This window comes from Madurella fahalii, assembly GCF_045866475.1.
Source record: "Madurella fahalii IFM 68171 DNA, scaffold_4, whole genome shotgun sequence".
Taxonomy (NCBI): domain Eukaryota; kingdom Fungi; phylum Ascomycota; class Sordariomycetes; order Sordariales; genus Madurella; species Madurella fahalii.
In genome coordinates this window covers 648,028-661,752 of record NW_027263974.1, presented here as the reverse complement: position 1 = coordinate 661,752, position 13,725 = coordinate 648,028, and the positions used below count along the sequence as shown (strand labels likewise).

The window sequence follows — 13,725 nt, the reverse complement described above, 5'->3', positions numbered from 1 at the left end:
TCTATCCCCGGTATGCATATGTGGAAGATATGGCCAACCGATTGCTACGCGAACGCGACGTGCCCCCTATTGGCATACGATGGGCTTACAACTTCGTTAAACGCCAGCCAGACCTTCGTACGCGTTTTATATGTAAATACAACTACTAGAGGGCTAAATACGAAGATCTAAAGATTATTCGCGAGTGGTTTGCATTCGTATAAAATACTAAGACTAAATACGGTATCCTCGACGAAGACTCGTATAATTTTGATGAGACCGGCTTTATAATAGGCATTATTACCCCAACTATAGTAGTTACTACCTCAGATAGCCGTAGTAGGGCTAAACAGGCCTAACCTAGTAATCGTAAGTGGGCTACGGTTATCCAAGGGGTAAATGCTCAAGGCTGGGCCATTCCACTATTCATTATCCTGGCTAGGCAATACTACCTTGCCAACTGGTACCGAGAGTGCAACCTTCCGGCAACCTGGCATATTGCAACAACCGATAATAGCTGGACTACAAATATAGTAGGCCTTGATTAGATCAAGCACTTCGATTACTATATAGCATCTTGCACGAAGGGTGTATACCGGCTATTAATCCTAGATAGCTACAATAGTCACTATACCGAGGAATTTAAGACCTACTGCCAGGAATACAACATTATCACACTCTGTATACCTCCGTATTCCTTGTACCTACTTCAGCTATTAGATGTTAGTTGTTTTATACTGTTGAAGAAGGCATATAGCTCCTAAATTGAGCAGTTGATGCGGATGAGTATTATATATATCAGCAAGCTGGAGTTTCTCTATGGGTTCAGAGCAGCTTTTTTGGCTTCAATTACGGAAGAAAATATCTAGGGTGGCTTTGCCGGAGCCGGCCTTGTACCGTACGACCTAGAGAGGGTAATATCTAAGCTGGATGTGCGCATTCATACCCCAACACCCCCAAGTTCAAGGCCAGGCACAGCATAACCTTGGGTCTCTGTCAGATCGAAAATGGGGATTGCTGTGAGAAAAGGAGAGTGAAAGGATGATTCGCATTGAAGGAGCGGCGTCTGCGCAGCTATCGCTTCTAAGGAGGTGGTAGGTGACAGTGTTGAACTCTGAACGTTCCAAAACTTCCGGCGAAGCCGGTAATTTATAGGCCCCTGACCCTGGCAGTGCCCCGCCTGCACCTGACACCCTCCTGCACCTGACAGTCTCACAAACACCATACAACCCTCGAGAAGCTACCTCACAGTTAGAGCTTATTAAAACCCGGATATCCAAGTATCAGGGTAGCTCTCCAACACCTATGCTAGCTGCTGTAGACCTGTTAGCTAAAGGAACGATGGCTGTGATGTACGAGGTGGCTATTTTACGTAGCGAGGTTTCTGCACTACGTAAGGCCAATGAGGGGCTTAGTAAGAGACGGAGAGCCAAAAAAACATGTATACGGCTTGGAGGATCACTTACCGTACAAGAAGCACAGGATCTACTGGATCAGAAGGCCGTGGGTGGGCAGGTAATCCAGGAAACACAACAAAATGGTAGTGGTATAGGGGAGGCTCGTACGAAGATTCGGTGCTGTGGCGTATGCGGTAAGCCTGGTTATAATGCGCGTACGTGCAAGGAGGCTGCAGAATCGTCTGATTTATCTGTTTCCAATTCAGTTATTGTTATTTCCTAGCGTTGTGGTTATGTAATTGAGGATGATTGTGGTGGGGTGGTGAAAAAGTGGTCACTCGCTTGTTCTGGTCACTCGCTTATCATGTACGTTATATACTACATATAAATGACAACAGCGAGGAAAAGTGCAGAACTTGCTCTAAAGCATGCAGTCGATACACCACCGAACCAAGCATTCATCGTCACGAACAAGAAAAGTGTGCGTGGGTACTTAATTATCGGTACTCAACACCTCCGCCGGCTTGCTGCTGGATCCCGGGCCACCGCGTGAGGTAAACCCTGGGGGATCCATAGCTGGTTGATGCGCAACGGGGAAGGCGAGTGTAATTAATTCATTGAAAGTTGTTTTCAGGCTATGGGAATGAGTCCCCTTTCACAGGACATAGGCAGTTATCATAACACGGGACAGCAATTGAAATCGAACATCAAGTACGAGAATCAGTATAAAATTCAACCCAGGCTGGGGAATTTCCAATAGAACAATCTCATCCGGTGAACAACTAAATTAACTAATATTAGTATATCCAATTCATGGGGAAGACCGCAGCCCCCTTCATCTCAGGCTTTTCATCCGGCCCATCTTCTTCCTCTCGCTTGGCTTCAAGGCCTACGGGCGCCCCTGCTTCATGCAGCTACGTCGCCCAGTCTCGGAAGCAGGCCTCGGGATGTCACCGCCACGACAATAAAGGAGACGAGCAAAGCCTGCCAGGGCGTGGCCGACATAGCATTGCCGCCCGAGGTGGGTGCCGGGCTCGAGCTCGAGCCCGAGCCCGAGTCTGAGCCCGAGCTCGAGCCCGAGCCCGAGTCTGAGCCCGAGCCCGAGTCTGAGCCCGAGCCCGAGTCTGAGTCCGAGCCCGAGCCTGAGTCTGAGCCAGAGCCGGAGCCGGAGCCGGAGCCGGAGCTTGTGCTTGTGGCCGTGCTCGTGGCTGTTCTCGTGGCCGTTTTCGTGCTCCTGCTCGTGCCGGTGGTCGTGGCAGTGTCTGAGTCTGTGTCCGTGTCCGAGTCCGAGTCAGATCTCTTGGAGCCCTCCACGAGCTGCAGACCCAAACATGTGTCAGTCTTAATCTGCCAGCCTCTTCGGAAACAAGGTGAGAGGGAAAGCATGGAGCAAGCTTACCTTGTCGACCGTGTGGACAACGCCGTTGATGATGATGGCATCGCTCTTAACAATTCTAGCACCGCCAATGCTGACCTGCTCACCCTGCACCGAGATTGTCACGTTGGTTTTTCCAAGAGTTCCGTAGGTGCTGCCGTTCCGGAGCAGCGGTGTGTAGCCCGGGAAGTCTACAATGATGTGCTCCCTGCAGAGCTGGGCAAGCTGGTCGTCCGGCAGGTCGCTAACTGCGTTCCATGCGGCGTCGTTGGGGGCCAAGACGGTGATACCGGGCATGTAATCGAGCTGTGTGGCGAGCCCAACCTTCTGCAGCGTGGCCGCAAAAGCCTCGGCACCCACGGGTGGGAGTGTAGAGGACATGGTAGAGGGTAGTGTTAGGATTCTACATTTGTTGGATCCCGTTAGCGCACTGCTCGGCCTAGTCGAGAAAGAGGCATGTACCCGTCAATGGGGCGGACAACACCGTCGTCAAAGTGTATGTCACCGCCTACTACCGCGACGGTCTTCCCAAGGCCGCCGAACAAGGTGGGCCACGATGACGACACGTTCCTCTCAATGAGGGACTGGTTGTGCCCCGGTCCGAGGTTCACAAACCCGGGGTCGCTAAGCAGCGTCTCACGGAGAGCGCCCGAGGGAGCGTCGGCAGTCCCAGCATCCTCGTTGTCGGGGTAGGCTGCGGGGTCCACAAACGTGGGTGCGGTATTCCGCACGGTGCTGAATGAGTTGGTCGCGTTGTTTATCTCGAGGCCCCTGGCGCGCAACGAGTTCGCGGCCGCGCTGAGGATGGAATTGCCCGGGGCATAGACGATCAGCCCAGGGCCGGCGTTGAGGATCGGGTTGCCTTCGAGAAGATCGGCGTAATCCGTAAAGCCGTGGTTCCGGAGCACCTCCAGCAGCGAAAGCGCCGAAGCCTGCCAGCCGCCAAGGGCAAGCAAGCCGATGAGGTCGCTGGAACGCATCCTATTCCAGAAGTTCAATCGCTGCTCGCTAGACTTGCCGGTGTTGTTAACACTGCGGGGTCCGGGGGTAACGAAATGAATGAGCAGAGCCTTGCGATGTCTTCTATGTGTGGTGGTAGGATCGAGATGAGTGCATCAGGCTGTCTTGAAGGCTTCCATCATGCCCAGGAGAGTAGGGTACCGTCCCAAGACGGCCTTATATATATGTGCTGTAGGCGGCGTCGACATGTCCTCAGCTGTTCAAAACTCTCCTGCTGCCATGGCCAGCCTGAGCGGGCCCTCCACCTCACCTCCGCTTCGCTCTGCTGGTCGCCGGAGCGCGGAGTATGCCCGGACGCCACCACGGCGTCTTGCCAATTATATTGGATAGGAATGGTTCTCTGGGCGTTTCTGCCCAAGGAGCTGAAGCCCGACAGCCACTGCTTAGCAAGCTTCTTTTCCGCCTACGTCTTCGGGACCAAGGTGCAGAATTGTGCCCGTCAAAACACGCCACGCATGGAGACTTGTCACAATGATACTGGATGATAGCAATCAGGCTGTGGCTTATGCAGCAGAGTTCCCCGGATGTGACGAGTTTTCCGCGGTGGTAGATATGAGCGAGGACTTCTAAGGCTGCCATTCACAGCAGCTATCAACGAGATGTGATTTTCACTCTGTCCGCTCTAGCCGCGCTTTTTGATACTATTCGCCCGGTGGTTTGGGCATGTGCATGGCTGAGCATGACAAGTAACCTGTCCTGACCAACCGGCGGATGCGCATCGGGGTGCACAGCTGCAAAGCGTCGGAGCGGGGATTGCAGGAGATACAGCCTTGTGCCATTGTACCAGCGTGCAAGAACAGCAGCGTATGAATGACACAGCCCCCTCAGAATGCGAGCGCAAGATATGTCCCGTCAGGTCTTGACGCAGAAGGACGACGCCGTGCTTCAAAACCAGAGTCTCAAAGCCGTCAAGAAAACGAGACTGGGACTACGGATAGTCTACAAAAGACGCAGAGAAGAACCACGCTGGAAACTTGGTACGGAGTAGGCCGACGAGGTTGCCCACAGTCCGGGACACATCCGCTATCACGGCCCCGCTTTAGTAGAGCCGATAGCAAGTCAAGATGGCCGACGTCTACACCCCGCCGCCGGACTCGACCTACCTTCTCCTAACACCTTTCCAGATGCCGACCGAGAGCGGCCCGGTCTGGGCTATGGCCTTCTCCGGCGACAGCGCGACATTTCTTACCGCTGCCCTCTCGGTCGCCCTAACCGTCATCTTCGTCTGCATCTGGAACGTCATCTGCTTTCTGTTCATATTTTTGTCTCGCGGCAAGTCGCAGCGCCGGTACGCAGCGCTGGTGACGCTGTGGAACTCCAACGACGCGTGGTTCGCCTTCCGAGAGCTGGCCAGCTACACTTACCACTATTTCAACTCATCCGCTGCCGACTTCTGGTATGGCCTCGCGCTCGCCCTTCTCGCTTTTTGCGTCTACGGCGGCAGCCTAGCGCTGGGCATCGTGGGGCCGTCGCTGGTGCGGATCGGTAGCGTCGCGCCGGTGAGGCCGAGCATCGTGTTTTACCCCGCCACGCCGGCTGCTGCGGCGTATGCCGATCAGCTCAAGGATTTTGGCATACGCGCGCCCAGCGTCCTGCGCGCTCTCGGCAGCGTCGAGGCCGCCAAGGTGACGATGCGGCCGCGCGTAAGATTCGACTACAATAAGAATTACGGCACATCGGAAAACAACGAGCTCATCCACCAGCTGACGTACGGCTACCGCCTCGGTGGGGTCGAGCTCGGCCTTCAGCAGGGTGCCGGCCTTGAGCTGGCCGTCGACGGCGGTTGCGTTACTGAGTACGGTTGGTACGACCCCGGCATCCAGACCGAGAACGTCGAGAATTACACCCTGTGGAAAAACAGCGATGGACAGATGGACTTTATTGTCCCCATCGACCCGTATAGCATCCAGAATGCCCCTAAGGCAAGTTTCATATCTCACCCGGGCGCCGACGCGCAGTTTGCCAGGAACGGTACCACATCGTTTGCCATCATCGTCTGGTCCGCCCACCGCTCTAGTATTTCTAGCAGTGACGACCCGTGGTATGCGACCGAGTCACGGAACTCGAGCGTACCCCGGCCATACGACCCTCAATTCTGGATGAAGCGTGCACGACCGGTCCTGTCCTGCTGGGAGAAGAATACGTGGAGCTGGGCGGGCCAAGCTGTTAGCGACGTGACTCAGCTCAGGAACGTCGCCGGTATCAAGGTGGCCCAGAGCCTGCTCAGCATGCTCGAAGCCGCCTTCACTGTGCCAACCATCGTGCGGATCGGCAACGCGAGCGGCGATTCGGCGCTACGGTCTCGTACCACGAGTCCCAACGGTGTCATCGACGCGAGCGCGTCGAGTATCCACGACGACTTGGAACGCCTGCTCGTAGCCAGCTTTGTCGCGTCGCGCAACGTCTTTGTAGACGCCATCATGTTTGAGCAGGACGGCACCTACCCGAATTTGGTCGAGGACTCGACGGGGCAGCCGGCGGCAGGCGCAGGCGACTTTGTTATCTCAAGCCCGGATATCCAAACATTTTCTCTGGGCGGTATCATTGCCATCTTAGTCATCCTGATCTTGCTGCTGCTCACCGAGTCCGCTATATCCTGTATCATCAGGCTTCATCATCAGCCCAAGAACCCATCTGCCGACGAAGAGAGACAGAATGGAGCCACAGCCACCAAGGATGGAACGGCAATAAGCGCGGCCGAAGCAACAGTCCCCAACGATGGTACTATAATCGAAAACAACAATAACCAGTCGCCGACGGCGTCCAAAAAACCTAATCCGACAAACAACAGGTTAATCCGATTCAAGGTGCTGATGGCGTCGCAGCTGTTCCGTCGCATCTATGAAACGGCGCCGGGTCAAGAAGATAAAAGTTGGCCGTGTGAGAAGCCGTTCCCGGAGGTGACCCCGGAGAACTCCCACGAATTTGACCTGGCCGCGTGCGCTGGGCAACATACTTTATGCAAGGGCCACATTGCGCCTTCCTAGCCCCAGGTACAAGATCTCCGAATCCTCCCTCGCCCTGGCTTCTTCACCGTTCCTAGGTCCCAATAACATTAACTGAGAGAACAGAGCCACTTCTGGGGCAACCTCCCCTTCACCCGGCGGCTTGGAATTGAGCAAGGTTACCAACGGTCCAGCACTGCCTAAGGTAGTAACGCATGGCTCACTCTCGGTTAGTTTGTTTTGATGCCAACGGGATTACGCAAGTTGTCCGCCACGAGCGCCACATGCAACGCGGGAACAGGGGAAAATAACACCTTGGTTTAAGCACGACTGGGCTCGTCCTGGTGCTCATGCAAAGTTGGAATGTTTGCGATTTAAGTACGAATGAAGAGTTGTCCGTGTATCGCGTTCGTAACGTTCTGTCCTTGTAGTTTTCTACGGGTTGGTTCGAGTTATGCTGGGTACACAAGCCTTCTTGGCTGAGTTGCGACAACTAGATAAGGTAATTGGAATTGAGAGGTCTGACGCGTTTACCTGTGCCACGCCAAATTATTATTTCGTGCAAAGCCTTCCAGTTGTGTTATATGGCCATGATATTCAAGCCGAATTGACGAAGAATAAGTTCAGTTGTGATTGACCGTGACAAAATGTCACGTGTACAGGAGCTCAGCAGAGGTCGTAGGAAGTACGTAGAAAGGTTGAAGTATCTGAGGATCTATCTACTGTAGTAGGAGACTATAGGACGGGCTTAAATATAAAGGAAATAGTCTGGGCGAGCTTATATTGAAATGGTGCAAAAACACACATCTACACCCACAAACCCACCAAAATAAGGGGGAGGGCAAAGACAGCCAAATGCCAGACAGACAAGATAGACAAGACAGGCCAGGGGACACCACCACAAATTAGGCCTCTGCAGCCTAAACAAGGTCAAACAACATGTGCAGATAGAGCTCCCTCTGGTCAGAGAGAGATCACTTTGTACGCTGAGAAAGCTCGTAAATTGAGCCTGCAACAGATGTTGAAAAGAGTGCTGAATTGACTGTGTTCTCTAAGGAGCAATGGCCAGGACGGCCCTACTTATGGTACGAAAGAAAAATAGGCCTACGGCGAGTTCCAGTCCCTAGGGCGCCATCCTAGCAACTATATCCCTCTGACTCGAGGGACCTTGCCCTCAGGGGACTGTTTTCCCTCACTCAATATATACTTTAAGATTCGTCTTTTTAAAGCGGTTCTAATAATATAAGTTTTATATAGTACTATCAGTCCTAGTAAATTTAACTAGGGTATTCTATCTAGATATCAAGGTATAATATATAAAAATTACCTCCTCTACTATATATTTCTATAAAGGTTAAGTAATAACTTAGATATCTATAACTATATTATTAGATAATTAAAGTTTTGAAAAAACAGACTTTAGTATATATTTTAATAGTATCTAGTTTTTTTTTAGTAACGTATATTATCAGTGAGTGACTTATATCAGTAAATGACCTACTTTCTACGCGACGCGATACCTTTATACTCAAATAACAACATTCTTCCTCTTTATAAGATGCCCCGTACTTCAAAAGAAGGCCAGGTAATCTTGGCCCTCCAAGCGCTTCAAAATGACAAAAATCTAAGTGAACGAGCCGCCGCTAAGATTTATGGAGTCGATTGTAGAACCCTGGGTCGGCGTCGTGCCGGCAAGCCTGCACAACGCGATACTATACCCAAGGTGAAGAAGCTTACTCAGTTAGAAGAGGAGGCTATTGTTCGATATATAGTCGAGTTATATACGCGAGCTTTTCCCTTAAGACTGAGTGGTGTGGAAGATATGGCCAACCAACTGCTACGTATACGCAACGCGTCTCCTGTTGGTAAGCTCTGGGCGCATCGATTTGTTAAACGCCAGCTAGAGCTCCGTACGCGTTTTACGTGTAGATACGACTATCAGAGGGCTAAGTACGAGGATCCAAAGGTCATTAGCGAGTGGTTTACCCTCGTACGGAATGTCAAGGCCAAGTACGGTATCCTGGATGACGATATCTATAACTTCGACGAGACGGGGTTTATGATGGGTATTATCTGCGCGGGTATAGTGGTTACGACCTCGGATGGCCGTGGTAAGGTAAAGCTGGCCCAGCCTGGTAACCGCGAATGGGCGACGGTAATCCAGGGTATTAATGCCCTCGGCTGGGCCATCCCTCTATTCATCATCTTGGCTGCACAGTACCACCTTACCAACTGGTATACTGAGTGCGACCTCCCGGCCGACTAGCGCATTGCGATTACCGAGAACGGCTGGACTACTAATACAGTAGGCCTAGATTGGATCAAGTACTTCAACTTCTATACGGCACCTCGTACGAAGGGTAAATACCGGTTATTAATCCTCGACGGCCACGAAAGCTACTACTCGACCGAATTCGAGCTCTACTGCCAGCAGAACAACATTATTACGCTCTATATACCTCCGCACTCTTCCTACAAACTCCAGCTACTCGATGTTGGCTGCTTTAAGCCGCTGAAGTAGATGTACGGTCGCCAGATCGAGCACTTGATACGTATGTACATCACCTACATAAGCAAGCTCGAGTTCCTCTATACATTTCGCGAGGCCTTCTTTGCCTCTATGACGGAGAAGAATATACGGGGTGGCTTTGCAGGGGCTGGCCTTGTACCATACGATCCAGAGAGAGTACTTTCCAAGCTGGATGTGAAGCTTCGTACGCCAACACCTCCGAACTTACCGCCTAGTACTATACAACCCTGGGTCTTCTAGATACTATATAACCCCCGAGAAGCTGAGTCGCAGTCAACGCTCATCAAGACTCGCATTATAAATCATTAAAATAGCTCCCTAACGTCAATGTTGGCTGCTGTAGACCAGCTTACTAAGGGTATAATGGCTGTAATGCACGAGGTGGCTCTCCTTCGGTCAGAGGTCTCTTCGCTCTGTAAGGCCAACGAGGCACTAAGTAAGCGCCGGAGAGCCAAAAAAATACGCGTACAGCTCGGAGGATCACTTATTGTACGAGATGCAAAGGATGTACTGGACTAGAAAGCCGTAGGTGGGGAGAGATTGGAAGAAACGTAGCTGGATGGTGGTGGTGCAGGGAGGGCTCGTATGAGGGTTCGATGCTGTGGTGTGTGCGGCAAGCCTGGCTATAATGCCCGCACTTGCCAGGAGGCTGGAGAATCATCTGATTCAGCTGCTTCTGATGTAATTGTAGTTGGCTCTTAGTGTTGTGGTGGAATAATTGAAGATAGTTGTTGTAGAGTAGTGTAGGGTGGGTCATTCACTGATATGGGTCACTCACTGATAATGTACGTTAGACTAAGAATTGATGATTGAAAATGTTGACTTTTTTTTATATGGGGCTCTGTGACACGAGACTTGAAAATGTTCGTAACGTCCACAGACTTGTTCTGAAGGCAATATTAAGGAGCCACACTCTACAACCCTCGGGCCACACCGACCCCCCCCCCCCCCCCCCCCCCCCCACTTGACCATATCCAGGCCGGAAGAACAAGGCTGTGTGCTGTGTGCCAGAGACTAGAAATTACTAAGTTGCCGTGACGTGGTCTTGGTTGAGGCTGTGTGCGGGGTAACTCCCGGTCTCAGCTCTTCTCTCAACCGAGCTGAATCCCTCCGTTTGCGCGCCTTCAACCACCGCCAGGGACAGAACCATGAGACTCCTCAGCACGCACCGGATCGAAGTCGTCGAAGTCTACGGCAGCGATATCCCCTGCTACGCCATCCTCTCCCACACATGGACCGACGGCGAGGTGTTGCTCCAGGACCTCCAGGCCTTGGAATCGGCATCCTGGCGCCGGGACGCAGTTGTACATCCCACTCATAACCACACCACTTCCCATCAACCTTCCTCCGTCTTTGACAAAATAGGCTTTTCCAAACTCCAGCAGAGCACCGCCCTCGCCAGGCGCAACGGCTTCGACTACATCTGGGTCGACACATGCTGCATCGACAAGACCAGCAGCGCCGAGCTGTCCGAGGCCATCAACTCCATGTACCAATGGTACCAGGGCGCCGCCGTGTGCTACGCCTACCTAGCTGACGTCCTGCCGGCGGGAACCGAGGATCCCATGGACAAGAAATCCAGCTTCCGCCAGAGCAGGTGGTTTACCCGCGGCTGGACGCTACAGGAGCTGATCGCGCCGGGTCAGGTCGAGTTCTTCGCCGGCGACTGGAGCTACCTGGGTAACAAGCACGAGAGCATCGCGTTCACCGACCTGTTACATGAGATCACGGGCGTACAGCACGACGTCTTGACAGGGGAGGAAAGCCCTGCAGATATTAGTATCGCGTCGCGTATGCGCTGGGCTGCCTTCCGCGAGACGACGCGTGTCGAGGATATTTCGTACTGCTTACTAGGTCTATTTGACGTGAATATGCCGCTGCTGTATGGCGAGGGGACCAAGGCATTTATTAGGCTGCAGGAAGCGATTTTGCTGAAGGATGATGACCAGAGTTTGTTTGCGTGGTATACGGATGATGGGCTGGAGGAGTTGGATGGCGTGGGTGCAGTTGGGACGGCATTGAAGCTCAATACGCTGTCTGGGCTACTTGCGGACTCGCCTCAGCGGTTCTGGGCGACGGGAGATCTCGAGACTGCCATGCCGTTGATGTTTACTGGGAATCCGGCTGCGGTCACGAGTAAGGGATTGAGGGTAGATCTATTCCTTTTGCCATGCGAGATGTGCCGGATGCCAATTTCCAGGCCATCCTGAGCTGCGAGAGGGGGAGTAAGGCTAAGGGCAGAGCGAGGGAGGCGCCTATGATATATCTCAAGCGGATCTGGGGGATGGGAGATAACTTTGCCAGGGTGCACACCGACCTGAAGAAGTTCATTTCACCCGACGTCAGTCTCTTGGAGACAGGGTTCTACGACTCTGTCTTCGTCAAGCAGAATCCCTCGTTGGATCTACGCGCCATCCGCATCGCAGCAGCACAGGATAATTCGCAGCTGCAACTCCCGAGAAATCTAGATTCCTACTCGCGGGGTACCGAGCTGGTATGGAGAGTCAAGGAGGTGTATCCAAAGCATGCCTGGAACGAAGCGATGTAGTGTTTTGAGACACGAGACTTTGTCTTTGGCTTGCCGGCTGCTATCTTCCGGATCGAGGTCGAAGTTGCTAGACAGCCCCCTATACTTGTGGACGTGGCTGTTGGCATGCAGGTCCGCAACCGGAGGGTATGTAGAAGCTGGTGCCAGATCGTCGATAACCAGACATCGTACCTCCGGCTTGAAGAATTGTGGAATGTTGCCGAGCGAGCTGCGAGATTAAGGTCGTTCACCTTTGCCGAACTATCTACCAGGAACATTTATGGTATCGACATGCCGACGTGGGCTGTTGTTACTGAGAGGAACCGCAAGAAAGCGGTCGAGATTTCTCTTTATATTGTTTCTAATGGGTCGTCAGGGGCCGGGTATACACCGGGAGATGAGGTTCCTGGCGACGTAACGACATCAGATACACGCTTCAGCACTGTTGAGGTAATATCAGCCGAAGAACTCGATAGCCTTGGCATCCCTATAACCGAATATCGATCGGTAAACAGCATGAAACATGGTGGGAATGTCTCTTGGGATATTGAACTCCAGTCTTTACTTAGGGACATCTGTCTCGAAGATTCAGTCAAGATCACAATCTTCCAGCGAGTCGATCCGGGCAGGAAAGTGCGGCGGCTGCCGGCAGCTTGGGATCGATACGATGCCTCCCCGCTGCAGGACTTGTGGAAATACTGCGACGAGATGCTCTTTTCGCTCGATCCTGCCGGTCAAAAACCGGCTCGAGTGCTGAGTAGCAACAACGTCAAGGAGGCCCGGGTATTCCTCGCGATGACGGCGCGCCCTGATGGGGTTCCCGACCCATTCCTCCAGTTACGGCCAATCCACTGGGCGGTCATGGGGCAAAATATCGGTATTGTGAATGTGGTATTGGAAGCCGGCGCTGATCCCCTCGGCCCCTCAGCCCGCCGGGTTACGAGCCTCCATCTAGCCGCCATGATGGGAAATGAGGCCATTACCGACTTTCTCTACCGGTACCTCTCCCCGATTTCCGGTGACCGCGAGCATGCGCAGCCAATGGCGGGGATCGGGGACTACCCTGTACATTTTGCCGCAGCTTATGCAACGGACCCCAGCTTCTGGACGTCCGAACATCGTTACTGGAGCCTGTCCGGTCTGAGCCGGATTAACTCGCTTGGAGAGACACCTCTTCATCGCGCAGCGGCAATGAAAAATCTTGCTGCTATTGGGTTCCTGACACCGCCCGGGATTGTGGACCATTGGTCCTCACGTCTTGTCAATTCTGTTGATAACTTCGGCCGGACAGCCCTGTGGCATGCCGCCTGTGTTGATTCAATGGATACTGTCCAAGCCCTCGCGAAGGCTGGCGCGGATGTACATTTGGCAGACGATTCTGGCTTCACGCCCGCCCATGTGGCGAGCCGGGAAAACAACGTCAAGACATTACAGGGGCTGATCGACGCGGGTGCTAATATGAACCGTCATGCTGGCTCCCTCCACCTCAAGCCCTCGCATATAGCCGCTATATTTGGGAACACGCTGTCGATGGAGCTGCTGATGACGAACAAGGCTGGGATCCTATCCGAGCTTGACGATGGGATGCACTGAATGCGTTTCATTTTGCTCTCGCCAACGGACACGAGACATGTGCTAGGACTATCTGGAACTCTTCGAGGGATACAAAGGACCTAGAGTTTTGTAGTTGGAGTCTGTGTGTCATTGCTGGGGCCATTAGACCCGAGCTGAAGTGGATGGGGATGGATATTAACCAATCCTCCTGGGTCGTCATTGGAAAACCCGGATCAGGACCGAGCTGGTCTGACCAGGACGAGCCCTGATGTTCCTGCTTTCTGGATCAAGCCCGGCAGTCGGCCCCCACTACCCAGTGCAGGGAATAACAGGCTCGACTTGTCCACGGCTGAGGTGGAACCGGCTCTGCGCGTTGGGAATGACAAGCGGCAGGGGAA

At 52.9% G+C, this 13,725-nt stretch overlaps 3 protein-coding genes across 3 annotated transcripts; 2 read left to right on the top strand and 1 right to left on the bottom strand.

The window, feature by feature from the left end:
* Positions 1–2,718: 2,718 nt before the first annotated feature.
* Positions 2,719–3,731, bottom strand: MFIFM68171_07200 (uncharacterized protein; the record flags this gene model as incomplete). The annotated part of the gene is made up of 2 exons (XM_071062620.1): positions 2,719–3,154; positions 3,214–3,731. 2 exons carry the CDS (start codon positions 3,729–3,731, stop codon positions 2,719–2,721), a joined length of 954 nt encoding a protein of 317 aa, XP_070918721.1.
* Positions 3,732–4,835: 1,104 nt separating this feature from the next.
* Positions 4,836–6,758, top strand: MFIFM68171_07199 (uncharacterized protein; the record flags this gene model as incomplete). The annotated part of the gene is made up of 1 exon (XM_071062619.1): positions 4,836–6,758. The coding sequence occupies one exon, from the start codon at positions 4,836–4,838 to the stop codon at positions 6,756–6,758; it is 1,923 nt and encodes a 640-aa protein (XP_070918720.1).
* A 3,636-nt stretch (positions 6,759–10,394) lies between these two features.
* Positions 10,395–13,366, top strand: MFIFM68171_07198 (Heterokaryon incompatibility domain-containing protein; the record flags this gene model as incomplete). The annotated part of the gene is made up of 3 exons (XM_071062618.1): positions 10,395–11,396; positions 11,447–11,740; positions 11,795–13,366. 3 exons carry the CDS (start codon positions 10,395–10,397, stop codon positions 13,364–13,366), a joined length of 2,868 nt encoding a protein of 955 aa, XP_070918719.1.
* Between the last annotated feature and the right edge of the window lie 359 nt (positions 13,367–13,725).